Source organism: Typopeltis vanoorti, chromosome 1 (assembly GCF_054136105.1).
Source record: "Typopeltis vanoorti isolate ZY-2024b chromosome 1, IOZ_Tvanoo_1.0, whole genome shotgun sequence".
Classification (NCBI taxonomy): domain Eukaryota; kingdom Metazoa; phylum Arthropoda; class Arachnida; order Uropygi; family Thelyphonidae; genus Typopeltis; species Typopeltis vanoorti.
This window is the reverse complement of record NC_143549.1, coordinates 93,389,352-93,417,055: the sequence shown is the minus strand read 5'-3', so window position 1 is coordinate 93,417,055 and position 27,704 is coordinate 93,389,352. Positions and strand designations below refer to the sequence as shown.

At 34.3% G+C, this 27,704-nt stretch overlaps 1 protein-coding gene across 4 annotated transcripts in view; it reads left to right on the top strand.

The window, feature by feature from the left end:
* The window catches only part of PIG-U (phosphatidylinositol glycan anchor biosynthesis class U), a 276,485-nt gene that overhangs the window by 73,834 nt on the left and 174,947 nt on the right, over window positions 1-27,704 (top strand). For all 4 annotated transcript variants that reach the window (XR_016548865.1, XR_016548864.1, XM_090398373.1 and 1 more), the window contains 2 exons: window positions 967-1,067; window positions 22,760-22,857. Coding sequence is in view for 2 of the 4 variants with exons in the window: in XM_090398373.1 (XP_090254499.1) it covers window positions 967-1,067; window positions 22,760-22,857 (199 nt within the window). In the remaining 2 variants the exon portion in view is untranslated. The remainder of the gene's footprint in view (window positions 1-966; window positions 1,068-22,759; window positions 22,858-27,704) is intronic.

Sequence of the window (27,704 nt, the reverse complement as noted above, 5' to 3'; positions counted from 1 at the left end):
GATTGTTTATTTTATAGGTATTTATATGTATTAATAAACTACGTATGACGTATAACAAATGGAGGTGGCAAGTCGTGTGAGTTTGATTTGAAAAATTTCATTCGTCTTGTTGAGTGTATGTATTGGCAAATTGAATAGTATATGATAAAATGGAAATGAGAATTTTCTAGAAATGTGTGATAATTAGAGATTGCAGAATGTAAATATTGAATGTAAGCAGAAATTTCTACCAACTACTATCATCATCTACACCAATGCCATCTACTGCCCACTTAACCCCCCCCCCCCCCCTCACTAGTATTTTCACAGACAATCACAAAAATTCGTGCCCATGCTGGTATTTAAACCAGCAGTCTTTTGGCTGGAGAGTGGATATGCTAACTATTCTGTGAACCAGGCTGGCAGATAGCAACATGTGATTTATTAACTATATAGAAGTTAACTTACTTGACTGAGTTGATGTTTTTGTTCATTAATAAATATGCAGAACTGACTGCATACGAAAAGGCTGATTTGACATAAAAGAATAATATGAGAAGATATGTTTATAAGAGCTGATGAGATCTCAGGATAAGGATATAGTTTTTGTTATGGCTACATCTGTTCCATTACTTTCTCCCTTTCCCCTTTTGTTCATCATTGGTATGTTTAAAATGAGAGTGAGTGGAGCAATATATATTTATTAAAATATTTATTTTTTTTGCGTGGATAAACAAGGTGTTTTTCTCGATTCCAATACAGTTAAAATTCTTTTCCCCACCCTCTAGTTTCATTTGAATGTTTGTTTGTATCCTAAGTAAGATATGTTCACGATATAATTAAAAGAATGAAACTGTTTTCTCCTTATTATGATGATGTAGGTAATAATTAACTAAGAGAACATGCGGGGTGTGAATTTTTAGACTAAGCTTAGCATAACAGCTCATTGCATTACTATGTTTTGTAATACAATTTATTCTTGTTTAGGTATCTTTTTTGTCCTTATTCAGTCGCATCTTGTATAGGAAAATCAACCACTGTATTTGCCAATGTGATACTAGGTGCAATTGTATATTTTACCACATCAGGTAAGCAGAAGAAGTGATTAATGTTATTTAGCATTTATTGTATGTCATTATCATATTTGAATAATTTTATAAGGAAATATGAAAAACATTGTACATAGAGTATACACAGTTATCATTCAGGATATATATATATATACTTAGACAATGGTTGTGTTAGCATTATCCAAATCAAGAAAAACTCTTCATATTAGGAAATCAAAATGAACACTATTATGTTAACTACTAGAATAACCTTAATAGAACTGAAACAGTTCTTTTCCAGTAACAATATATATATCAGAGTAATAGAACCAGAGCTAACATAGTACCCTCATGACATAACAGCATAATTGATATTCCTGTAGTAAAGGATAAACAAGGAAGATATCACTAAGTGATAATTATAAGATTATTTATTCAGGAAATATAGAACAGGCAAGCTTAGATTAGTATTCATTATAAAACATCAAGATGAATTGATTAAGATGCAAGTTAAAGTAGACAGCATGGTTTTGGAAATTTTCGATTTGAAACGTATTGTAACTGTAGTTATAACTCCATCAAATCAAGGTGCTCAGAAAGAAAAAAAAAATTTTTCAAGAAATTAAGGACACCTGAAATGGAGAAATTGTTTCTTGTTGGAGAGGTTAAGTAGTAGATGAAGACATTGATTCTGTGAAAGTGATTTAGGAAAATTTGGACAGGCAATTAATGCTAAAATCAAGCTAATTTCTGTAATGGACTTAGAATAATAATGATTCCATTTCAACATAAAGATGAATATAAATAACTTCACACCAAGACACCTAAGATAACTGAAATAAGACACTTATTGATCACATAATTATGGACAATATATTCTTCAAACTGATATTCATTATAAAATAGTTTAAAAGAGTTAACTGGTTTGAGTAGCTTTAGAATGTGGACTGTAAATGAAATGTGCAAATATTACTGAGAGAACAATTACAGTTTTCCAACAAAAACCAAATGGGTTTAGCAATACTTTCTCACTGACATACACAATATGTCGAGATGCTTAGATTATTTTGAAAAACAAAAATAAAATTGATTGCCAGCAGTAAACCTACTGAAATTAGAAAGTTGAATTGTGGAAAGACAACTGGAGTATATGATATTTGAAATAAAATGTTTCAAGTAAAAAAAACTAAAAAAATCTTGTCTGGTGCACTATATTTATTCAGTAGTGGTAAGAGGTCAAGCTATGCAAGATCAAATTATATACGACCCTCGTTTATACCAGGGTGCAAAAAAGGGAAGTTTGTCCAAAGAAAGATCAAGCATATTGGAGATGAGACTAAAAAAAAGTACTACAGGTATATTTAGTTATTATGGACAATATATATTATTCAAAATTATCACTTATCACCCTTTTATAGAGCTATTGTGACACTTCAGGATATATCAATAGTTTGGAAATGAAAGAAAGTGCATTTGAAGTCTGAACCTGTCTTGAGCAGAGTATATTGTAATAATGCAAATACTTGAACTCTGATGTAAAAGTTAAGAGGCTATAAAATAAGTGTGGAATACACATGTAAGGTGTGTTTGTTAACCTGTATTAAGCAATTGCAACATAACTTATATCATAAAGACTACATACTTTCTTTATTTTGGGTTTGCAGTTGAATACCAAGATCTAAGAAAAAGGGAGAGCCCATTGCCAATCCTTCCTTTTGTTCAAAATATTCTTCTTGGAACAGTTAGCAAATTGTTCTTGAATGATTTGAAGGGAAAACCATGTAGTACCAGGGAACATAATCTAAAGTTTGGCTCAGATATGTTAAAGGCATATTCATTCTTTTGCCCAGTTAGAAGAATTTCTCACATACCTAACCTCTTATTATTCACCTTCATACTAAATTCATTGATTTGGAGGTAAACTTGTCTTTACCATTTCAGACACATTTAAATATAAGTATCTGAGTAGAAGACTCAATTTCTCAGTGTGCTGTACTGGGATCATGGTGTGGGAGGCATTATACTTAATGGACTCACCATGCTACAAGTGCTGAAAAAAAAAGGGATGATGATTGCCAAACGTTTACTGCAACGAAGTTCTTCAGTGTCATGTTAGATTGTTTCGTGATGCTGTAGGCGAAGAATTCATTTATTATGAATGATAATAGCATCGTACACAAGCAATGGAGATACTTCTGGAGACTGAGGATATTAATCAAATCGAGTGGCCAGCACACCCCCCCAGATCTCAACCCCAAAGAACACTTTTGGGACACCATAGGAGATGCATTGTTGCTTGAAATTCCCCTCCAAAAAACAAGGCCTCTTTCTCCTTGCTCTGTGTGGGCCAGTTTGCCTCATCGACTGAATCAAAATTGATTACCAGCAGTAAACCTACTGAAATTAGAAAGTTGAATTGTGGAAAGACAACTGGAGTATATGATATTTGAAATAAAATGTTTCAAGTAAAAAAAACTAAAAAAATCTTGTCTGGTGCACTATATTTATTCAATAGTGATAAGAGGTCAGGCTATGCAAGATCAAATTATATACGACCCTCGTTTATACCAGGGTGCAAAAAAGGGAAGTTTGTCCAAAGAAAGATCAAGCATATTGGAGATGAGACTAAAAAAAAGTACTACAGGTATATTTAGTTATTATGAACAATATATATTATTCAAAATTATCACTTAATTTTGTGTTGGTGCTAAGCGTGGTATGACATTGTGAACGCTGCATCTCAGTTTGGGATGGACATGTTCCATACTGAAATGTCTCTCCCCATAGTTTTCTGCAAGCACTGTTCATTAATTCCTTAACTGTTGGAAAGTTTTTCATTTGGTTATACTATGAATTAAAGATGCCAAGAAATTATATTCTAGGTTTCATCCTTTATCTAAGTGTAGGCAAACAAAGTTTGCACATGAAGTGACTTCATGCTTGGATGATTGCTTGCCTACACTTAGATAAAGGACAAAACCGAGAATATAATTTCTTGCATCTTTAATTCATAATTCCTTAACTATGTCCTTAGGAAATTTGTTACACATTTTTTGCATAATATAATTTATTAGTATTGCTGGCAATAAATTTGTCCACATGAAATACTTTTAATATAGACGTAAAAATGTAGTTCGTCCTTAGCTTTTGCATACCATTGTATAATATCATCACCAGCTTTCTGATAAGTATCCCCAAAGGTTGTTCGAGTCACTATGACAGTACTTTAAGTTTACTTTGACTACTATGATTAAGTTTACTGTATTATTAATCTCCTATCAACAATTTTCCTTCAAATCAGTCTATTACTTGTGAGCACTCCAATGTTGTCATATATAATATTTCATGCATGTAAGGCATTTCTGACTGAATCAATCCATCCATACTTTAGTCTTCCTGTGGATCTCTATTTTGCCATGTTCACACCCCTGTTTTGCTAACCTTTCCTTACCTTTTCTATTTATTGGCCATCTTAGACTAGCTCTGCTCACACATTCTTGAATGCTATTAATGTCAAGTTCCTTTCCAATATCTTCATTTTTAATATGATTCTGTCATTGATGCCATTGGTTCTCTCCCCTAATTTTTCTAAGAACTCATATTTGTTGTCTAGTTTTTGATCAAGTGCTTTATTTCCAACTCAACTCTCAGATCTATAACTCAAAATTGGCTTGAACACTATCTTGTATTCTACTAGTTTAGTGTTTTGGCTAACTTCTCTCTTATTCCATATAAATTTATTCACCTGTGCCTAAATAGCTGAAATATTTTACTGGTTTTATATGTTCTCCATCAGGAATGCAGCTGAAGTTTTCTATGTTCCTGCCTATTATCATAGTTTTGGTCTTTTTATTGCTAATTTTCATGCCAAATTTGTTACACTGTTATTCATTATTCACTTTAGTTACAGCATCCTGAAGACTTGCAATAAATGTGTTTAGCAGTACAAAATCATCTGCATAAAGCAGAGAGCTTAGTTTGACATCTCCAATTCTAATATCAGCACTGATGCCACTTTGTTTCATAATGCCACCCATATAGATGATATGTGGAGATAATGTGCATGCACTTGTCTTATTCCTGATTTTACATCAAACCATCTTCTTGTATTTCCTTCAAACTGCTGACTGACAACTTAAACATAGAGTATGTATTGCTCTTTTAAACATTCCATTCACCCCATATGATTGTAGTGTTTTGAAAAGCTTTTCTCTGGGCACCTTGTCATATGCCTTTTCCAGATCTACAAAACTTGAGTACATATCCTTGTCATATTCCCATCATTTCTTAGCTGTTTGTCTTAAAATAAAAATGTGATCTTGACAACCTCTATTTGGCTTGAAGCTATCTTATTCTTCTTCAAGTTTCTCTTCCACAATGTTTTTCAACCTCTTTTCAAGTATGCTTTCATAAATCTTACCTGAAACATTTACTAGAAAAGCCTTCTGCAATTTTCATATCCAGCTTTATTCCCTTTTTTATAGAATAGATGGGTACCATGAGAGTTCCACTCCAATCATCAGGAATTCAACCTCCTGATCAGACCCTCCCCCCCCCCCCTTCCCCGAATTATGCAGAACTTTTATACCTCCATACTTTAGCATTTCTGGTCAAATATCATCTACTCCAGCTGCCTTTCCAGATTTCAAGTTTTTGATGGGTTTTTCTATTCTACTTCGAGTATTGATATACTTTTTTTGCATTTCTAAAGAAAATTTTCTAGTATGGTTCTGTCACTGCTTGTTTTGTTTAAGTCTTTAAAAGTAATTAATCCAGGCATCTAAGATATCCTTATTTTTAGTTTTCATCTTTGATTCTTTTTACAGTACTCTTACCTTCATTTCTAATCTTCTTCAATAGCCTCCAGAACATTTGTCACCTTTCTGATGTTTATTTTCTATATTCTTACCTAAGTCTTCCCATGACTTTTGTTTATCTACTTTTACACATAGCTTAGCTCTCTTACATTTTTCTCTGCATTCTTTTAGGTCATCTAATGACTTATTTGCTAGGAACTTTTGGTATGCTGACTTCTTTTCCAGGAGTACTTATTTAACTTCTTTTATTCACCATAGTGTTCTTATATTTCTATCCTTGCAATCAACTTCACCACATACCTTCTATATATCTAGATTCTTACATTATACAGGGTGTTTCAAAAGGGGGGTATATAACTGACTGACAATAGAAGGTAAATAGCGATAGACGAACAGTTTTTATTACTGTGCAAATGTTACATAATACTTGAAGTTTCAACACAGACTGTTAAAATCTCGACTATCAACTACGAGTTATCTCGTAGTTGACGGTCTGCCACTGGATGCCCACTGTGAGTTATCTCGTAGTGGCCAGGACGACACCGTTGCCAAAAGATGAACCTATATAGTTCATCCATATAGTTCATCCATATAGTTCATCCATATGCTGCTGCAACTGGCCAAGAATTCATTTTTATGGATGACAATGCTCATCGACACCGTGAACATTTGGTACAAGAGCGATTTGAGGAAGAAGGTATTAAATGAATGGACTGGCCTGTATGTTCACCAGATTGCAATCAAATTGAACATCCTGGGATGTTTGAGGTAGATGCATTTCTGTTTGACTGGCACCACCATGATTGCTTCAAGAGCTCGAAATTGCTCTCACAGAAAAGTGGGGAAATATCCCACAAGAACTGTTTGATAATCTTATCCGGTCCATGCAATCAAGATGTATCACTGTTTTGGCTGTTAATGGAGACCATATGCCCTATTAAAAATTAACAAAAGTGTTTTGGGCTATTCTTGTTAAAATTATTTCATGCTAAAATGTATAATTTGTTAAATTTGTAATAAATATCGATTATTTAAACAATATCTCAGCAATTACACCCTATTCATAAGTAAGAAATATTTATTCATGTATAAAGTACCCAATAGTTATAATTATTTGTAGAAATTTATAATTATCCAACAGAAACTAAAATATCCCCTAATTGTTTTGAGCAGTGTAGTATGCAGCGATAAGTAGAACTGGTAGAAGAGACAATATGAGATAATTTGTAGTTGCCACACAGAAATAGTACTACTTTCAGAATGCCAACTATGAGATAACTCGAGCAATCTTTTTTTAAGATCCATTTTGTCACAAAGTATCAAAAAATCAAAATTTCTCATTTTCCTATTGAATAAAGTAGTTTACAGACCATGGCAGTCAATGTGTTAATGTTTGATACGACTGCCTCAGTACTTCTGCAGACATCCCATCTGTAATCAATTCTCTGCCACATGCGGCAGAGCATATCTGGCGTAACTTCAGCAATGGCAGCAGTAATTCTGGTACGCAGCTTATCCAAATTGGCTGATAGTGGTGGCATAAACACTCAATCTTTCACAAAGTTCCACGAGAAAAAAATCTAATGGTGTAAGTCATGGGAATGTGCTTGCCATGCTACAGGCGCACCTCTACCAATCCATCTACCTGGAAGACAGGTCTCGAGGTACATCCTTATGTTTGTCAGGTAATGAGGAAGTGCTCTGTCTTGCTGGAAATGTAAGCATCCATCGTAGTCATCATCTAATTGTGGTATTAGGTACCCTTGTAGCATGTCTAGATACCACCAGTAACAGTAGACTCTGAAAAAAAAGAATGGTCCATACACTTTCTTCTTGCTTATGGCACAAAAACGTTAGCCTTTGGGGTGTAGCGAAGGTGTTCTATGATCGTGTGAATTTTCGCTTCCCCAAATTCTTCAGTTGTGTTTCCTTGCCCACTTACATGAAAAGTGTACTTGTCACTGAAAACGATCATGTCCAAAAAGTCCTCATTTTGTTCTATCCTACTGATTATTTCCATACAGAAATCGTGGCATAGCTTCTTATCGCCTTTCTTCAAATGTAGTACAGGGGTAAATTTGTAATGCCTTAAATGTAGATGCTGTCATAAAACATGCCACTCAGTCACATTTGGAATTCCAGTTTGACAAATCACCCGTCTGGTTGACTTTCCAGGCTTCTCTGGAAAATTTACCAAACTTCTTCTAAAGGCAGCACATGGCATTCCTGTTGACCTTGGATGATGCACATGACTCACTTTGAAACATCCTGTTCACATGAATAACAAAATTATGCATATATTACTATGGAAAAGTATACTGATTATAACATTGTTACTGAATAAGAGAATATTAATGTTAGTGAAGAAAAGAAATGAGAAATATGAATAAAAATTAAATAAACACACACACACATAACAAGCATAACAGATTACACTTACTGATTTGTTTGCCAAGTGCTCAATCAACACATACATGTAACTAATACTATACCCAGACAAATTATGCGATTATAATTCAGTGGATTTACTCAATAATAAAATTGAAATTATTGGTAAAAGACCACAAGGAAAACCGAGAGCAATGCGGATAGACACCATTAGTCAAGATAGCAACATCATACTACAGTGTTCAAACTGTCAAAGTAAAGTTTTGAACAGACAGGGTTAGAGGCAACAAATCCATGATTTGAGTAGAGCCATAATAAGAAGGGTTTACATGATCCTGTACACATCATTACTAAGCTAATGGTATATATATATATATACAAACATTAGATATTAACTGTTACTTATTTTTTTTGCAAAACAAATCCCCCCCCCTTTTTTTATTTTTTATTTTTTGACAAAGTCCTTTAAACATTCACACATGTGTAACTAGAGTTTATAAGATATGTAGTTTCATCTTATAAACATCTTATATTTCATCATTTCATCTTACATGGCATTTTTAATTTAATTTATAACCAAATAATCCATTAACTTTATGTAATCTAAAGTATTTTTATAAGGTTTTACACCTTTTTTCCTGCTTATATAAGGGATATATATGACTTGTGCATCACTTCAACCTTGGTATGTCTTCTGGATTTGGCTCTCACTGATGCTGGGCAGTGCATTTTCACCTCATCCCATGTACAGTGGTTAAGCATTGGTTGTTATTTAAAGAAGCATCCTACAAATAGTAAAATCATCCATTGTAATTTCAAGCTAAAAGTGAAATTGACTGAGATTCTACTAAAATATTATTGCATATAAATTTTTGATTTCCATAATTAGAAAGTGAGTAATGCAGTTTAATGTAATTTGTTTCTCCTTAAAACAGAAAAACACATATCTAAAACTGAAACATATCTAGAAGAACCAAACTTTCATGAACAAAACACAAGACATGTAAACATTTCAAATTGTAAACAAGCAATTGTTTACAATTTGAAATGTTTACATGTCTTGTGTTTACATGTCAATTGTTTAGCAAACAGCTTAAATCCTTCCAAGCAGCTTTATATAGACGAACCTCCCGTAAAGGACCCACTTAACTTCGAGGAATCAGCATACCCCCCCCCCCCCCCTTCTGCTTCCAAGAACCAACAGCAAGTGAATATAATGGATCATCTGTCGGCTTAACTTCGGAGAATCATAATTACAAAAATTGATTTTTTTTTCTGCAGAGTTAGCCTAGTGGCTGTGTGCTTCACAACCATATGCCTGGGGAAGGAGTGTCCTAGGTTCGATTTCCCGTCAGAAACGTGAGGAGCTGAAGTTCTTCCTCAGCCATAGCAAAGTTAGCCGGTCTTGAGCGTGGACAGTAGGGTTTTTTCCTGAGGTTTTTCATCCCGCAAAGCAGGCAAACCAACCTTGAGAACTCAACACTACGGACATAGAATACACAGGAGCGTAGGACTGACTACCTTCTCCTTCACAGGAGAAGGTAGTCAGTTTGAGGTTCGATGATTAAATAAACCCTCGGCACCGCAAGGTAAAAGAGGGTAAATTGAAGATGACGATGATGATTTTTTTGTTGTTGCTACAGTTATCTACATTCTGTAGCATAGAGTAATCCGTTATATTGAAGCCATCAGGGGGGGGGGGGTAGTTTAAGTACATATGTACCATTCTAGAAAATAATAATTATAACGGAAATACCTTTTTTAACAGAACTGAATTCAAACAGAAAGTTTAAAAATAAGTGCCATTTGAATTGTGTTAAATCAAAATATACCACGTAAAAATAGAATTGCTTTTGTTTTTGAGATCGTGTAAAAAAAAGCAGTGCAAAAAGAGAGTTAGTGTGTGTGTGTGTGTGTGTGTGTGTGTGTGTGTGTGTGTGTGTGTGTGTGTGTGTGTTGTACACACACGCACACACACTATATAATCTCACACACACTAACTTATCCTTGGACTTCAAGAAGTCCAAGGATAAGTCCTTGGACTTCTTGAAGGTGTCATGTAGTAATAATGATAATTGCTTGGCTTGCACTCATTGTTCAAGCTGAGCAATTACAATGAATTATAAGATGTGAGGAGTCTGTTTATAAAAAAAATTAACTTGCATTTTTATTGTAAGAATTGTGATGCTGTTGAATCTTACCTACATATTTTTCTCCTTGTATATATTTTATGTGGAGATATGTGTCAAGTTTTTTTATAGAAATGTTCATTTCAGTCCGTGTATTTTACATAATATGGAAAAAATTAGGTAAAAATAATATTTACTCGACCAAATCCAGAACTTAACTGTTTCCAGTCCCTTACTTTAGGCCTAAGGAAATAAAAAAATCTTTCCATTTTAAAAAGTATATATAACATTTTTCCTCCTTTGGTTTTTTTTCAATACTTAGACTATAGTTTATGTTACATTACCTTTAAAACCAGGAGAAAATAAGACAAAGAGTAGTTATATATAATTCAGTTCTTGGAAGAGGAGTGAAATGGGGAATCTTCAAAATAAGTATAAATTTTGAATGAATCTGTATAGGATATGCTTCATATATTTTCACCTCATCCCATGTACAGTTAAGCATTGCTTGTTATTGAAATAAGCATATTACAAATAATAAAATCATTCATTGTAATTTTAAGCTAAAAGTGAAAGTGGCTGAGATTCTATTGAAATATTATTGCATATAAATTTTTAATATCCATAATTAGAAAGTGAGTAATGCAGTTTAATGTAATTTGTTTTTCCTAAAAACAGAAAAACGCATATCTAAAACTGGAGCATAATGATCTATATAATGGTATTTTCCAAGAAAGAAAAAACATTCAAATGATATTTATTTCAGTGTGTTTGAAAACATCTATAAATATTTAACATAATAGCATCAAAATAATTTCTGTAATAGTGTTAGTTAAAATGAAAGGAAGGTGAATTATTTTGTTCTGGTGGACCAATTTAAAAAGAAAAAAATTAAATTTACCATTAGTAAATATATTCATTGCTATAGTTGATCTTTTGCCATTATTGAAAATAATTTGTTTTATTTTCACATATGTGAAATTCATTTTTATCCTTGTGAATAAACACAGTTAATAAAATATACAGCAAAAAATTAAAATATTTAAGGATAATAAAGAAAATTTTAAGTAAAAGAGCATACTTGAAATCTGCTGGATATAAAGGTTGCTCTGTTACAGTCAATCTGTTAATAGCTCTACAATTGCCATGAAAGAATTAATGGCAGAATTAGTAATTCTATGAGGAAAGGCAGAATGCTGCTCATGTTTTGATTCATGAAAAATCCTAAGGGTTTTTTTGGAGAGAGAGTTTTTTTTTTTTTTCTTAATGAAAGTACTAATGAATCTTGGGATTTGCTGACTAATACTTTTGTTTTTCAGTAATGGTGCTAATTAACCTGATGATTTTAATTTTCATGGGGCAGAATGATGTAGATTTAGTTTGCTGATTCATTTTTTGCTTGAGTTAAAAAAACAAGTTATAAGGGCAGGAGGGGTTATGTGAGAACAGTCAGTTATTCATAGATGAAAACACAAAATATAAACCATAAAAATGGCAGTATGCATGTAGTACAAAATTTAACCATGGCTTTATTTAACTATAAGAACTAATATGGAAAAGAATTTATTGTGGTCTCCTTTCTTTAATACCTTCAAGTTCCCAAGCATTCTGAAAATTTATGAGTTTGCCAATTTCAGCTTTTCATTCTTCACATCAGAATATCAGCATTTTGCAATTTGCAGTGTAAATGCATTAGTAATCAATTCCGATGTCTGTCTCGCATGGAATTGCATGGAATCCTTAAGTTCTTAATCACTGACACATAATTAAACATATTTGTTGGAAGTTTATTTTCCATTTGGTTAAACTATAATAAATTTAGTTTAATCCTTTATCCAAGCGTAAGCAAACAAAGTTTGCTCCTGAAAATATCTTCAGGACTGAGGTAAGGTGGTACATCCCTTGGCAACTCGTAGCAAAGGTGGACCAAGCTCTCATCACTCCTGGTTTCAGTATCTCCCTTAGCAAAGCACATCTCCTTGCAGACATGTATACTGACTACTATGCATTAAGTGAAGGGCCACTTCCCAGTGTGGTGATACTAAGGCAGAAGCAATGGAGAGGTCATATTAAGGGATGTACCACCTTACCTCAGTCCTGAAGATATTTTCAGACACAAACTTTGTTTGTTTACACTTGGATAAATGATTAAACTAAATTTATTAATAAACAATAATAATGATTATTTTATAAGTTATATAATAAGTTGTTATCATATAACTGTTATTATATAACCTGTTTTATGAGATGAATTTTATTCAGATTTGGTATTTGAAACTCTTAATGGAATTTGTCAAACTTTCATTTTTCAGTTCAGCTATATGGCTACAAAAGGACAATGCGTCAGATTATGTGCAACTCTTTGACTTAATGGAATTTGATAAAATTTGGGATTTAGGAAATCTACCTGAAGTTATCAGTGAAGTTAAGTTTTAGTTACAACTGGCTCACTTTTATTGGAAAATTTTGGGAAAGAAGCTTCAAAATGATATTACTAATTCTCCTTTGGCTGGGTGAAATGTAGAGAAATTTTATAGTTAAGATCTAGATTCAAAATAGGCAAATTTGTTTTTGATCTGACCATTATTGTTGTGAAAAAAAAGTAGACCAAAATTTTTTGTCTAGAGATAAAACACCATCTACACCAGGGTTTCCCAAACTGTGTTCCGTGGAACACCAGTGTTCTGCAGAAAGTGAATAAGTGTTCCATGAAAAATTATCAAAATTAATATGAGCCTGGAATGGTTTTAAATGCTGTGACAATTTCAAACTTGTTTGAAAATCAGGAGCTCATCACTCTGTGTGTGAATTGCGCTATCAAGGCCAGTGCACACTGGCCTTGAATCAGCCCCCCATGGTTATTGACACCTCCGAGAGCAAGGGAAGTATGGATGTATCTATTCTATTCTGTTTTTGAAGAATTTTTCATGGTATCATTATTAATCACCTAACTGTCTATGGTGGATGAAGTGTATCAAATATTGTATAATTCATATAAATGTTATTTCACTGGTCTTCCAATTTTAATAGTACATTTCTAGAGCAATGGATATATATACACATTATGACCAGTTTAGTGTTTAATAGCCTTGTCTTTTTCTCCATTTTCTATTTACCACTCTCTCTCTCTGACAAAACCTTTTTTCCTACCCTTACTGCTTCCTTGGATAACTTAACAGAGTTGGTTCCTTGTCTCATATCCTTGTTCAAACTTTTGAAAAATCTGCTCATTATCCATCCATTAAATGTCAGCTAAACAGCTTGTTTCAGTCATATTATTATTAACAGACATCCATGGAGTCGAGAGACTCATCGTGGAATGTTCCACACACTCATTCATAGCTCATCATACCTTGACTTCAATGCATTCACATCTCTGCACTCTCCACACATGTGCGCGCACGCACACACACAGGCATTGCATTCCAATCATCTGCCACTCTTCATGCAAAAAATCTACTTATCAACCCCTTGCTCACATCCACCTTATACAGTTTGGTAATTATCCCTTTGTAAACTTGTATGTCTCAATCATGTCTCCCCTTTTCTTTCTATCAACTAGACTGTAATTTGCATTCTTTCAATCAGTCCTCACATTCCAGAGACCTGACACTAAATTAGTTAATCATCTCTGAACCATCTCCAACATCTCATCATCCTTTTGAAAATAAAGTGACCAAACTATGCATATGCAGCCTGATCAAGGCCTTGTACAATGGAATCAAGCCACTGCAACATTCCCATAATCCACCGTTGTCCTTAAAATTTTAGCAAAATGTCCATGAAATTTCACGTCCGTATTCACCATCACTCCCAGATCTTTAATCCCCCTCCACCTCCTCTAAAATATCTCCACCAACCTACTCTGCATCCCATCATTGCTTCTCAAATTTTAGAATCTTGCACTTTACTACATTAAACTGATATCCCCCCCCCCACACACACACACTTTTTTAGGCAGTCCGTTTCGGTCCTCTTGCTAGCTACCACATCTTCTCTACTTCTCATAACCCTTTTTCCAACTTTGCATCATCTATAAACAACTGCCTATCACCATTTAAGTCCTTTCAGTGTACATAAAATAAACAATGTCCCCAAAACAGACCCCCTGGGGCATTACTGACTTTCCTCTCCTGAGATATCACTTCCCAATACACAACCTACTGATAATTATCAGACAGCCAATCTCCAGTTCAATGCACTACTCTACCATCTATCTCCATCTGTTCCAATTTAATTATGAGCTTCTTATGTGGCAGTGTATTGAAAGCCTTTGCAAAATCTAAATATACTACTGTATATGCATCCCCCCCTCTCTTGTCCACTGTTATTCATCATGTTTATAATACATAAGCAGATTGCTAAAACACTATCTTTCTGAAGCAAACCATGCTTCCCATTAATGAAAATTCTGCTGCTGTCAACCCAATTCTGAATCCTTGTTCTCACTAACCTCTCCAGCACCTTGACCACAACTCCAGACAAGCAGATTGGCCTGTAATTTGAAGCCCCAGTCTTGTGACCCACTTTATGAAGCAGAACAATTTTGCTATCTTTCCACTTCTTTGAACTTGGGCTAATCTAAGACTTAGGTAAAAAACTTTAGTTAAAGCTGTCAACTCCCTGGAACATTCCCTCAAGACACATGGTGATATACTATCAAGGCCCATGGCCTTGTTGACATCAAGTTTACTCAATTCTTCATATACCTCCTGCTCACTGACCACCATTGGTTCCCCCCCCCATTCCCACTACTCGCAAGTTCTGTATTATGTTACAATCACAAGTATGGAATACAGGTATCCTTTGATTAACACGATTAATTAATCCCTGAATGTTACCACGTATATCAAAATCACGTTAATCAAATATAATAATCAATGGTAAAAATTATAATTCTCCATGATCGATTACTGTATTAATTCAATTTATGTGGTACTCTTTTAGGGAAGATAAAAAATGAATACAAAGCAAATGTTTAATAAATGCTTGTACCTACATTTATTACTGCAATTTTTTATAAAAAAAAAGTTATCAAGAATCATTTGAACAGTTTTAGTTTCTTTTCTTATCAGCATAAATTCTATGATAACAAGCAAAATGATTCTCTAGATCTCAGCAAACAAACATTCTTCGATTAACATCGATCTATATCCATTACTTGCTGCTTAAGCGATTCTAAACTGTAAAATATTCCATCCAGTTCTTTGTTACTGAAATCTTTTGAATTTGAATCTAATAATTCTTTAACATCTTCCATCAACACCATCAAAACCAAGGTCTTCACCAATTGCAACAATTTCTTCAACCACGTTGTTCACATGATTTTGAAAACCACCTAAGTCATTAGTGCATTTTGGCAGAAGGTTTTTCCAAACAGCTCTCGTGCAGCTAGAAGACAATTGCTTCCACGAGTCGTGAATGTTTTCAATTGCATGTTTAATGTTAAAATTTTTCCAAAATTCTTGGAGCGTAATTGCATTTTCTCCCATTGTTGTTTCTGCTGCCTTTGAGAATGTCTTTTTAAGAAAATAGGCTCTGGGAACATGGCTACGTGTGAGGAATGACGGGATTGTGGCATATATAAAGGGATTGTGGCAATTAATTTTGCTGTGTTAAGCAAAATCACATTAAGCAAGGGATTCCTATACTCATTAAACACCTCTACTAATCCTCCTCAGTGTTTATCATTCTTCCATTATCACTGCCCCTGAAAAAACGACTAGGTTTTGGCTTCTTGCAAAACAAGTGTTTTGTCAGTTTAGTTTCTTGTATTTCATCCTGCTGAAGAACTGTACTATAATGCACACAACACATTGAGATTAAAATTTGTATTTGCTAACAAACAGTCTCTATGTGATTTAACTACTGGACATAAATGTTCAGCATGTTCCCTATTCACATAAGTCTTTAAAACAAGGCCTAATATCATTTTTGTTATCCAGCTTTGTATTCTCTGAAGTTTTTTCATTGCCTTCAGATTTCATTAACTAGATCTGAACACAGTCATCCAGATGTGATCTGATTAAAACCTTATACAATAGAACCACCACGCCCTTTATCTCCACTGTCAGTGGAGATAAAGGGTGTGGTGATTCTATTGTGGCAATATATTGTCATTGCACTCTTGGTTGTTAACTGCCTTTGTGGTGTCCTCTTGAATCTCATGTTTATTCACTCTTATTCCAAGATTGCATACTTCTTTTTTTTTCTCCTGTATTTTTTACAAGCAGAATATTCAGCTTTCTGTTTGTAGATTACAACAGATCTTACACGTCATCATCATCAAACCGTTATTGATCCACTGCTAAATTGAAAGCCTTTTCACAGTGACTCCAGGATTTCTGTCATTGGCCTTTATCACTCTTGCAAATCTGATTTCGCTGATTCTGCAGCATATTGGTTGCTATTGTGATTGTTTTACCTCTTGGGTATCCAGTCCAGTCCAGTACATCTTTATCTTTTGTCTGCTGTCATGGGCTTGTCGTTAAGCAATATATTCAGTCCTTTGCCAGTTCAGATGTTTCACCCTTTTTACAATGTCAGAAACTTTGGTTTGTTTCTTATTCAAGTATTTCATTTCTTTTCAAATCTTGTGAAATCAAGCATACAGCCTACGATACTAAATTTTGGTGTTCTTAATTTTGAGTTTCCTTTACATTTAACATCTATGTTTTGCAGCCATATGTCAATATAAGGAGAATGCACACTGGTTAAAGTGTGCATTCTCCTTTTAAACTTTCCTTTTAAAGCATAGTGGTAACTGGCTTTTGAATATTGACTGCAGTTTTCCAATTTTTTTCCATCCCAAGCATTGTTCATCTTTTGACTTCCTCCATGGTATTTTGGTTGTTTGATATCTGTTGACCTAAGTAGATATAGTGATTTACTTATTCACTTTCATCACTGATTTTTATTATTTTTGGTTGCACGGAAATGTTGAATACAGGGTGGGTCTTCTTTAGGTTTATCTTTAAGCCAGCTGTTTTGCTAGCAGCTTGAAGTCCATAGATACAGTATGTAAAATACTGTATCTGTGGACTTCAAATAGATACTGTACTTATGAAAAACCTAGTTTGTCACTATTTGTCATTGAATAAAAGAAGTTTATAAGTATTAAGTTAATATTATAATAAATTTAGTTTAATCCTTTTTAGTTTAAGCTCTCATCACTACTTGTCTTAATATCTCTCATAATGCAAAGCACATCTCCTTGTAGACATGTATAATGCTATGGTTAGTAGCCCTTCCCTATAATGCATAGCATTATACATGTCCGAAAGGAGATGTGCTTTGCATTATGGGAGATACTGAGACAAGCAGTGATGAGAGCTTGGTCCACCTTTACCACAAGTTGCCTCAGTCCTGAAGATACTTCAGTAGCAAACTTTGTTTGCTTACACTTGGATAAAGGATTAAACTAAATTTATTATAGTCTAACCAAGTGGAAAAATACTTCCAATAAGTTAATATTAAAATGACTGGCCCCCAGATTTTTGGCACATTAAGACAACTGTACATTGAGATTTGGGAAGTGTTTCAGAGGTGCTGCCAATACCAAAACATTCTCTTTGACTTGTATGACTTCTGTTAGTTTTGGTTTTCTTTCATTTAATTCTGTGTGAAGGGGATGTAAGCTTGGCCTTACATCTCCTTCACACAGAATGCCAGTCCCGACCTGCTATTATGATGGTGAATATATTTGTTCTTCAAGGCAGCTGGGCAAAAGATCTTCCTATCGGTCCATAGTAAGTTAGTTCACAAATGTGCATGTCATACATTATTGGATGGGGATTGAATGTTTGAATGTGCTCTGCAGCTTATATTTGTTAAGCACTCGGGCTATGTTATTTTTCAAGATATTCTCTGGATCTGTGGGGGGGGGGGGGGGTAACAGTTTTGCTGTGAAAATTGGGGAGCATTTAGTATTTTATCCATTTTGTGAGGGATAATACACATGGTAAAAACATGCAAGGTGATGAGTTCAATGGCAAGAGCAACATCATTTCAACAAATATCCCTTACTCTGTGGTAGTGTTTTTAGGATACCATATAAGTTGCATGATGGTATGATTATTTGATTATGTAAACATCTTCCTGGTTTGGTTTGAAACGCTGCCCAGAGCCTGGATACAATACTATGCGAGATTCCAAACTCTCTGGCAATATCAGTAATTCTTTGGCCGTCTTCAAGCTTTTCAGTAATTTTTCCCTGTGTGAAATCTAGATGATCTCTTTAAGAGATTATAAGACATCCAAGGTTACAACTTTATTCCTTCATATATATTATTCATTCCTTTATTCCTTACTTCAGCCTTTTTGCCTTTTATCCTGTTGTGTGTTACCACATACCCCTTTGTGCATGATTCAAAAATTTGATTGTGTACCCACTTTCCACTTGAAATCGTCAATTATACAAATTGCCACAAGCTGATTTATCTGAATTTGCAGTTATAATCTTCAGAAATAGTGTTTGTCCTTAGGTTTGGACATCAGTGTATTTTAGTGGGTGTAACCATTAGGATAATAAAGGTTTGCGGTTTTTCATTGGCACAGGTAGTCCTAGCTCTGTGCATATGCTTTGAAGATCCCATATTGTTGGGCCAGGTAATGGTGTGATTATTTACATGTTTTGTCTTCCTGTGCATGCATGTGTGTTTAATTTCTATAAATATATTAAGATAGCCCTCCAGAGAGTTGAGGACTCATTGAGGGAGGCCACATATCACCTCCGCCAGCTGTTGCAACATTTCTTCAATTCATTCACACTGCCTTCACTCGCAACCTCCATAGGCAATTTATTCCTATCATGCACCACTCAAGGAGAAAAAAATCTAGCTTTAACCTTTCTTGACTGCATTCATTCTCAACTTCCATGGATGTTCTTCATGCACACTCCATAAAAAGAAAAATTTTATTTACTGGTATCCTGTATGAACCTTTCAGAAGTTTATAAGTCTCTCATATCATCCCCACCTTTTTCTCCTGTTTGCTATGTCTGCATTCCACAAATTCTCCACATTTTTAATGTTACTAAGCTATCCTCATATTCATGCTAATATTTTATAATCCAATCACATATTCTTCAATTTATGCAACAGTCTTCCATGCTGTATCCTCAATTGCCTAATCAAAGGTTGGTCAATTGCTAGAGCCTCTGCTACTAATGGCTCACACAAAAAGTTAAGCAAGTTTGAGCACCATTAGTAGCTGGAAATGGTCAGTTGTTCGATGCTGTTGGTGATGACTCCCTTGATGAGTCTTTGGACTCCCTGGAGGTGTCACATAATAAAAAAAGTCCGAAAGTATCATGGTGCATTGTCTAACTAAACTTTAACATTATTATTATAAAATCCATGCCATTCCTTGCAAAATATAGATTCTTTGTCAATCCATTTCTGTATGCAAGATCTTACCGACTTTTCCAGAATATTCACCACCACTCCAGATACTGATAGGTCGATAGTTGGACACATCATTCTTCTTATCATCCTTGCAGTGGGATTATTATACATTCTTTTCCATTCCTGTGGAATCTTCCCTTGCCACTGTGAAGTGCAAATTATATAACCTGGTCAAAGGCATAACAAGTTCAGCTGTATACTTATTCTATTTGTGTAACAGGTCTAGTACCTCCTCCTCGTACACCTCAGTTTCTTCTCAATTTCTATATTCATTAGTTATTCTTTCATACTGATTCTTTCTTTTACTTGAAGCATAATGTTAGAATTCATTTATGTTAGAATTTATTCATTCATTTATTTATTTATGAAAAACTTGCAGAGCTAGTTTTTCATACCCAGACTTAGCTTTCTGTACAATAATTTTAACTCTTCTTTCCTGCTTCTTACAATTTTCATGAATTGACATCATTCTTATACACACAGTATTTCTTCCACATTATCCTTTTCTTAAGAATCTTTTACTTAATAAGATTATAGATCCATTTTACTCCTATCCTATTTATTCTTCAAACTGTACTATTGCATTCCAATAATTCATCATCTAAGTAATTTTTCTCATATACTGTTGATATCCTTCCAATCTAGCAAATGATCCCAAGGGGTTACAACTTAGCATACTCCTCAGATGATCATAATTTCCTTCTTTGTAGTTCAGCATGTAGCCTTTTCTGAATGCATCCATAAACTTAGCCAATTCCCAAGTTGGTATAGAAGAATTGGTCACCAACCAGAGGCAAAACAGTCATGTCCTTACCCCCTGACACTATATTTGGATCTATTACTGTTTGATCTGGAGTTCTTCCTATCACATGCTGCTTGAAGAAGTGTCTTCAAACAGCTCTATAAATTCATTCCCCATGATAGTTATTCATATTTATTTGGTACTGAATTTTGTCATCACTAGCAACCAATCCACTAGGTCTGTAACAACACCCCACTATGTATTTATTTGAACTTGTTAGACTCTACCTTACAACTGATGGCTTCAAACTCACTGCCACAAGGAAAATTGTTACTAGTATTTCAGTCATAGCTTTCTACTCTAACTGTACTCAAATCACCCAGTATCATTAGCAGCACATCCCTCCTCTCCTAACCTGTCCTACCCTTCCTAAAAATATTATACCCTTTATCTTCTGCCTTTCATAACCTGGTAACATTGTTGCCTATAATCTGAGGTCCCAACATACCAAGACAACAAACTCTATCCATTTTGTTTCTAATCTAGTTGGTCAAGTGATTAGTATACCTGCCAACAGGCTATTGTATTTGAATCTCTTTGTGGGGATGTGATTGAAACTCGCTGGCAGTTATCAAATATCATTATAACATGAGAAGCATAATTCTGTCAGTCATGGTGTTCCATCAGATGGGACATTATGTCAAGCAATGCTTAATCTATGTTTTGAGTGTAAGTCAGCAGTTAGAATTGAATGAGGTACAGGAAGATAATTTGATCTTAAAGCACATGTGAGACAATGATGTATGTTATCTCCACTGTTATTCATTAGTCTGCAGGATTCCCTGCAGACTAAATCGATAAATTTTGTAAGGAAATCAGCAATAAAAAGAAAAAGACCGGATTGAAAATAGGCAGCAATTAAAAACATCATTGGTATCCTGAATGGAGAACCTATAGAACAAGTAAAACATTTCAGCCATTTTAGGCACAATTTATAATGAAGATGGTAAATTAAATATGGAAATAGACAATAGAATTAGCAAAGCTGGTATGGTAGGAAGTCAACTGAATAAATCTCCTATGGAATAGGAGAGAAATTAATCAGAACACTAAACTAGCCATATAAAATACAGTGTTCAAACCAGTTTTAACTTATGTATTCAAGGGCTGGGTTAGAAATAAAACACTTGATTCCAAGACTGGAGACCACAAATATGAGAGTTCTGAGAAAAATTAAGGGAGTGAATGGATGGCATTATCATTAAAAATAATAATATTATGAAAGAACTTGATATTATTAGCATTCATTATGTGTCAGGAGAGCTAATCTCGGGTATGTCACTTAAACAGAATGGTAGAATAAAGATTAGCAAAAGTAAAAACAAGTATTTTTTGATAGGAAGAAGACCCAGAGGAAGACATAACTTATTGTATCAATCCACCTAAATCTGGTTTAGGTGGATTGATTCGATAAGTTGTGTTTTAGAAGACAAAAAAATATAAGATCTCAAGACTTCATTACTAAACTAAAAATATGAAAGTTTTTAGTTTAGTACTATCATAATATCCTGTACATCTGCTGAAGGTATATATGTCAGTTATTCGATGATGAGATGCATGAACATAAATCAAAACAGAGACCTTTTCAGCATATAAAACTACATCGTAATCAGAGATATTTATACTCCAGTGTAGTTTAATTAGTAAGATTTACCAGATTTAAGTATTTTTAGGCCAAAAAATTTACACTAAGAACAAAATGTTAGTCTTGCAGAAATGTTGCTTTCTGTATTGCAGAAATGGAACATTTCTGCAATTCTCTGTACATTGATTTTTCAGTTTCTCCATGCAGTGAGTTTCAGTGTATGAATTAGGAAACGGATTATAAACTTTTTTTTTTCGATATGTTAAATAAGAAATTAAGAAAGATTAAGTTTGTAAAAAATTTCTATGTATTTGAAGGTATGTAGGCATCTATGACAATAGGATTGTGGTTTCACATCACATGACAATGTTCTGATGTTTCCTAAATTCTCTGTCTGAAATTTGAAAATATTCTCCATAAATCTCAATGAGACCCAGGTAAATGATTTAGCAGGATCTCATTGAGATTTATGGAATATGTGTAAGCCTACAAATATATAGCATTTCTTTATAGCAATTTTTAACAATTTTAGCAAATTATCTTTATAGCATGCCTTTTTTACCTTTAATATTTTTTTTCTAATTTTTATAAAATGCCCTTTTATAGGAAAGCTGTATAAAACAGCACTGCTATTGGCGTTAGCATCTTACCAATCATTTTACCCATTAATACTCATTGTTCCAGTAACTATGTATATATCTCAGGTGAGTATCATTTTATGACATATATATCAAAGAAATATAAAAAAAAAAATTTCATTATGTTAGGATATTACAAAAGTGGCAAAAGATAAATTTTTTTTCACAACAAGAAAAGCTTGCATAAATGACATCATATTAGGAAAATAAATTAATTTTTAACATTTTTCTAATCTTACATCATCAGAAAATGTTACAGTCAATAAATAACATGATTATATGTAAACTAAAAAAGATACTCTAATCATAAATACATGCAAATTTTTAATAGTCCCATCCCATCTTCTGTTTTGTGCTGTTCTCAGTACCCTGTCACAACCAAGGATACTTTACCTGAAAACCTCTGTAATTGGGTAGTAAGCTGTCTTTCTGGTCATTACTGTGTGCTGCCATGGTGGATGGCTCCCTCTCTTCAAGCTTTGCCATAAATGAGGGGGGTCTCAGGATTCTGTTCTGTTACCAACCTTCTTTCTCTTGTAAATAAGACTTACTCAGTCACCAATAATTGTATTAACGGCTTTTCTGATGATAGTACTTTCATTCTTTTTACTGATTTGACAAACCATGCAGTGCTCAGACATCAAAGCTTCAAGATTATCTTCAACTTCACCTTAAGCATCCTTCTCCATACCATCCTTCGATCTGGCAAGGATAATCTGGTCAGCTTCAACACCACCAATGCAGTCTTGCCTTTTCTCTCATAAAAAGGATCTCAGCTCACCTGCCTTTACCTTCAGTAACACAAAAATCACCAGATATTATCAGATTTCTGTTTTGACTAATATATATCTCCAGCCTTTCCTGGCATAAACACACGTCATTTGCTTCCTTAGCATTTAAAAAGTAGGTGTTCTGTTGCATTCAAGATGTTATTTTTGATCTGCCCAGCTAAAATTTACAAATTCCAAATCTGCTCATCCTTAGAATACTGTTCACACATTTGAGGTGGTGCACCTAAAACCATCCTAAAAGTTCTAGATACTGTCCAGAGGAGAGCAATTTGGCTCATAGATGACTCTTCCCTCACAGGCTTACTTCAACCTGTATCTCACAAATGCAACATTTCACAGGTACGTCCATGGTCACTGCTCCACTGTACTGACGTCCATCATTCCTTCACTTTCCGTTGTGCCTGTTAAAACAAGAGCAGCAGCAGCTACAAACGCAAACCTGCTTTTTCTTCTCTTCCTCTTTTATCCCATTTATCTACCTCAGTTGTTCAGAACAGCCTTCCTTGTGAAGTATTCCCAACAAACTGCAAATTGCATTTCTTCAAGAAAAATGCCAAACATCTTTCTCAATCTAACCTGCTTACTGCCTTGTCTACTGTTTGTGTGTAAGTTTTATGTATTTGTGTTCTTCCGGCTGTTTTGCCTGTTACATGGGATGAAAAATCTGAGTATGTAATATGAGACCAGCTAACGAATCTTCAGTTGAAATGTCCTGATAAAGCTTCTTCACATCCTACAAATCCAGATGTTTTCAGTCAAAACTTATTGTCAATACAAGAACTCTGGAGGCTCTGTTTATTAGTTCATTGCTTGAAATGAATTTGAATCATTCCTTCTACTTCTGTAAAAATATTGATGAAAACATGAATTCTCATGTTGATTTTATGTATTTTGGCTTCAATAGCTTTCTTGAAATCTTTCTGAATTTCAAATTTAGAACTAATTTTCCTGTAATTTTCACATTGCTTTATTTTTATACAGTTCATCTTTATAACATAAAGGTACTCATTTGTTTATTTTTGAACTCTATTTTTTCATAATACCCATCTTATAGTCACTCATGCTTTTCCCATGTATAACCAATATTTCATCACTTTTATTTACTTAGGAAGTATTTCTCTGTGATTTATCATTTATGTTCATTGGACCTTATATAACTCCTGTTTTACCAAAATAAGAAATTTACTTTTAAAATTGGAATACCATAAATGATATACTAAGAATAAAATACAGGAACAGAAAACTCACGTGAGAAATCGTGATATTTATTAGTTAAATTTTTATGCATGTCTGTTTGGCACTGCAATTAAACAATATTTATTTAATTGCTGTTCCAAACAGGCATGCATAACTATCCACCTGGTTGTTTGAGCGGATGGCATACCCATTCTCTACTAGCAGGCTGTGGATTTGAATCCCACCGTGGCCATCAATGTTTGTGAATGTCTTCAAGTGGTAAATGACTTCCATCCTGTTTACTGGAGGCAAGTGGTTTTAAAAAGCCACACTTTTTTATCAGTGCTTCCAGATTTAATCATTAGCCCATCCGTATTATATGGTGTACCATCACTTGCAGATATACAGTCCTGTAGTTGATAGAAACCCAAACTGCAGTCTACCTTTGCTGTCCAAATTACATTTTGGTTGTTTCATGATTGATTCCTTTTTTCCTTAAGCTGGCACCTGTTTCTTGAGATCAGACACTGCTTGCTAGAGAATTCCAAATTTAGGATCCTCCTATTTTTGATTTGTTGTATTTACAGCTGAAGACTAAGGCTGAGACCAGTGTATTATGTCTGTAAATTCCATTTTTTCTTCTGGATGATTTATCTGTTTTGTAGGATGAAAAACCCAAATTTTACCTTTTCAGATTCTCTTAAGGTTTCTGTGTTACTACTCTGCAAATTCAGAAAACCACCTTGCCTTCTTAATCTTGACTTTCTGCTATCCAAATAGTAAAGTCATCTTCCTAGGTGACCTTAATGTCTGCAACCTCATCTGGCTTTCCTTTCCAATTCTAGTGGTCAAGCTTTAAAGAGATATAGGAATATTTGCTGTAAGCAATGATGTAACACAAAGTGTACACAGCGATTATAATTAAAGTTCACATTTCGAAAGGCTGTAACTGGATAACTACTCAGCGGAATGATTTAATATTTAGCATAATGATGTGTATGGCAATAGAATTTTATTGTGCACAAAAACCAACATTAGTTCCAAAAGTTGGCACAAGCATTGCACTGCAATACCATAGTGGATAATTCAAAACATAGGATACACATAGCATGTTACACAGCAGCATGCTCGATATGCTCTCCTCTGTTGTCAGCAACATGCTGAAATTGCATTCCCAACCCCCAGAACATAGTGTCACTCAAATGTTGTGTTGTGTTTTGTGGCATGTAATGCTGGCCTTGAGGTCCACTAAGTTGGCTATGCATCCACAATAGACAATGTCTTTGAGATATCCCCCACAGCCAAAAGTTGCTGGAGTTCAGATCCAGCAAGTGTGCTGGCCACATTGAATAAAAATGCCGGCTGATGATTCTATCCTCAGTAAAATAGTCTGAAGCAACTTCTTGACAGGGGCGGTGATATGAGGAGCACTACCATCATGCATAAAAATTGCTTAATCCACGCACTGATGCTGTTGAGGTATTGGAATCACCTGATTGGCTAAGAGAGATAAATCAATTACATGAAATTAAGCATTGGCAGTCTAATCAACATAGAAACAAAAGAGGAGTTGTTCTTGCTAGGCTCTGCATAGGTCAGTCATCTTACACATTCTTATTTACTGAGGGCATTTATCATGTTCTGGTAGAGTTTCACTTCACATGAAAGAAGAATGAAATTTTTATTTATCTAGCCCAACCATATACATTTAGGATGATGGTATCAAACTCAGAAAATTGCATGATGCTTATATCTTTTTATAAAGAATTATTATATGCCCACACTTCATAGAACCTAGCTTGGCAATGTTCCAAGAATAGTCAATTCATGTTGGGGGGGAAAGAAATAAGGGATGTATGAATTGACCACCAACACGCAAAATCACATGCTTTATATGTAAATTTTCCAAATGTTGTACAAGCAAAATAGTTACCACTTTAAGAACTAGAATTTTCATAAAAGAAAAGCTAATTTTCCAACATATAATAATAAACACTCGACCCACGAAACGCATTGATTACCCTAATATCAGAATGGATACTCTTTCTTCTGACATGCACAGAAGTGTCGAAGGATCTCGCATCTGTGGGCATACAGTAATTTATACAATCACATTTGATTATAAATTTTATTTATATGTAAATACTGCATTGCACAACATAATTTTTGTACATACATATTTATTTAGTCATTTATTTCTGACTATTTATTAATACTTTGTGTATTATTGTAACCATCACTATGGTGCAGTATGACCTTTGCTGTCTTTGAGCCAGTAAACCAACCAACCCTTGCTCACACCCTCTTATACAACTTCAAAAGATCTGCTTCATTCCCTCCCCCATCTCTACCTGTTCTATTAAAAATCTCACACATTAATCCAGTAATAACTCCTTACCGACTTATGTCTCATTCTCTCCATCTCACCTACACCTCACTTTTTTTCTTCTATCCATATTGAGGAATGCAATTTGCATTCCTTCAATTTGTCTTCGTACTCAACATACTAGAGGCTAGAAACCATTGTAGTCAATTGTCTCTAAACCCTTTCCAACATCTCTGCATCTTTTTGAAAATGAGGTGACCAAATCTGTGCACAGTAATCCATATGTGGTCTGATCAAGCCTTATGCAATGGAAACATAACATCCTTCTACATGTCAGTGCCCTCCATATCATTGCCATAATTTTTTGTGCTGTCCTTCAAATTCTCAGGTCGCTATCCACCAACACCCCCACAACACTTATTTCCTCCACCTCCTTGTAGATATTCTCACCAATCTTATTCTCTGCATCCAATCTGTGCTTCACAAAATTTAAAACCTTACACTTTGCTACAGTGAACTGTAACTCCACTCATTCGCCCAATCTATAACTCAAGTTCACTTGTAAGATTACAACATTTGTTCTCCTCATAGTTCTTCCTAATTTCTCATGTGCAAACAAC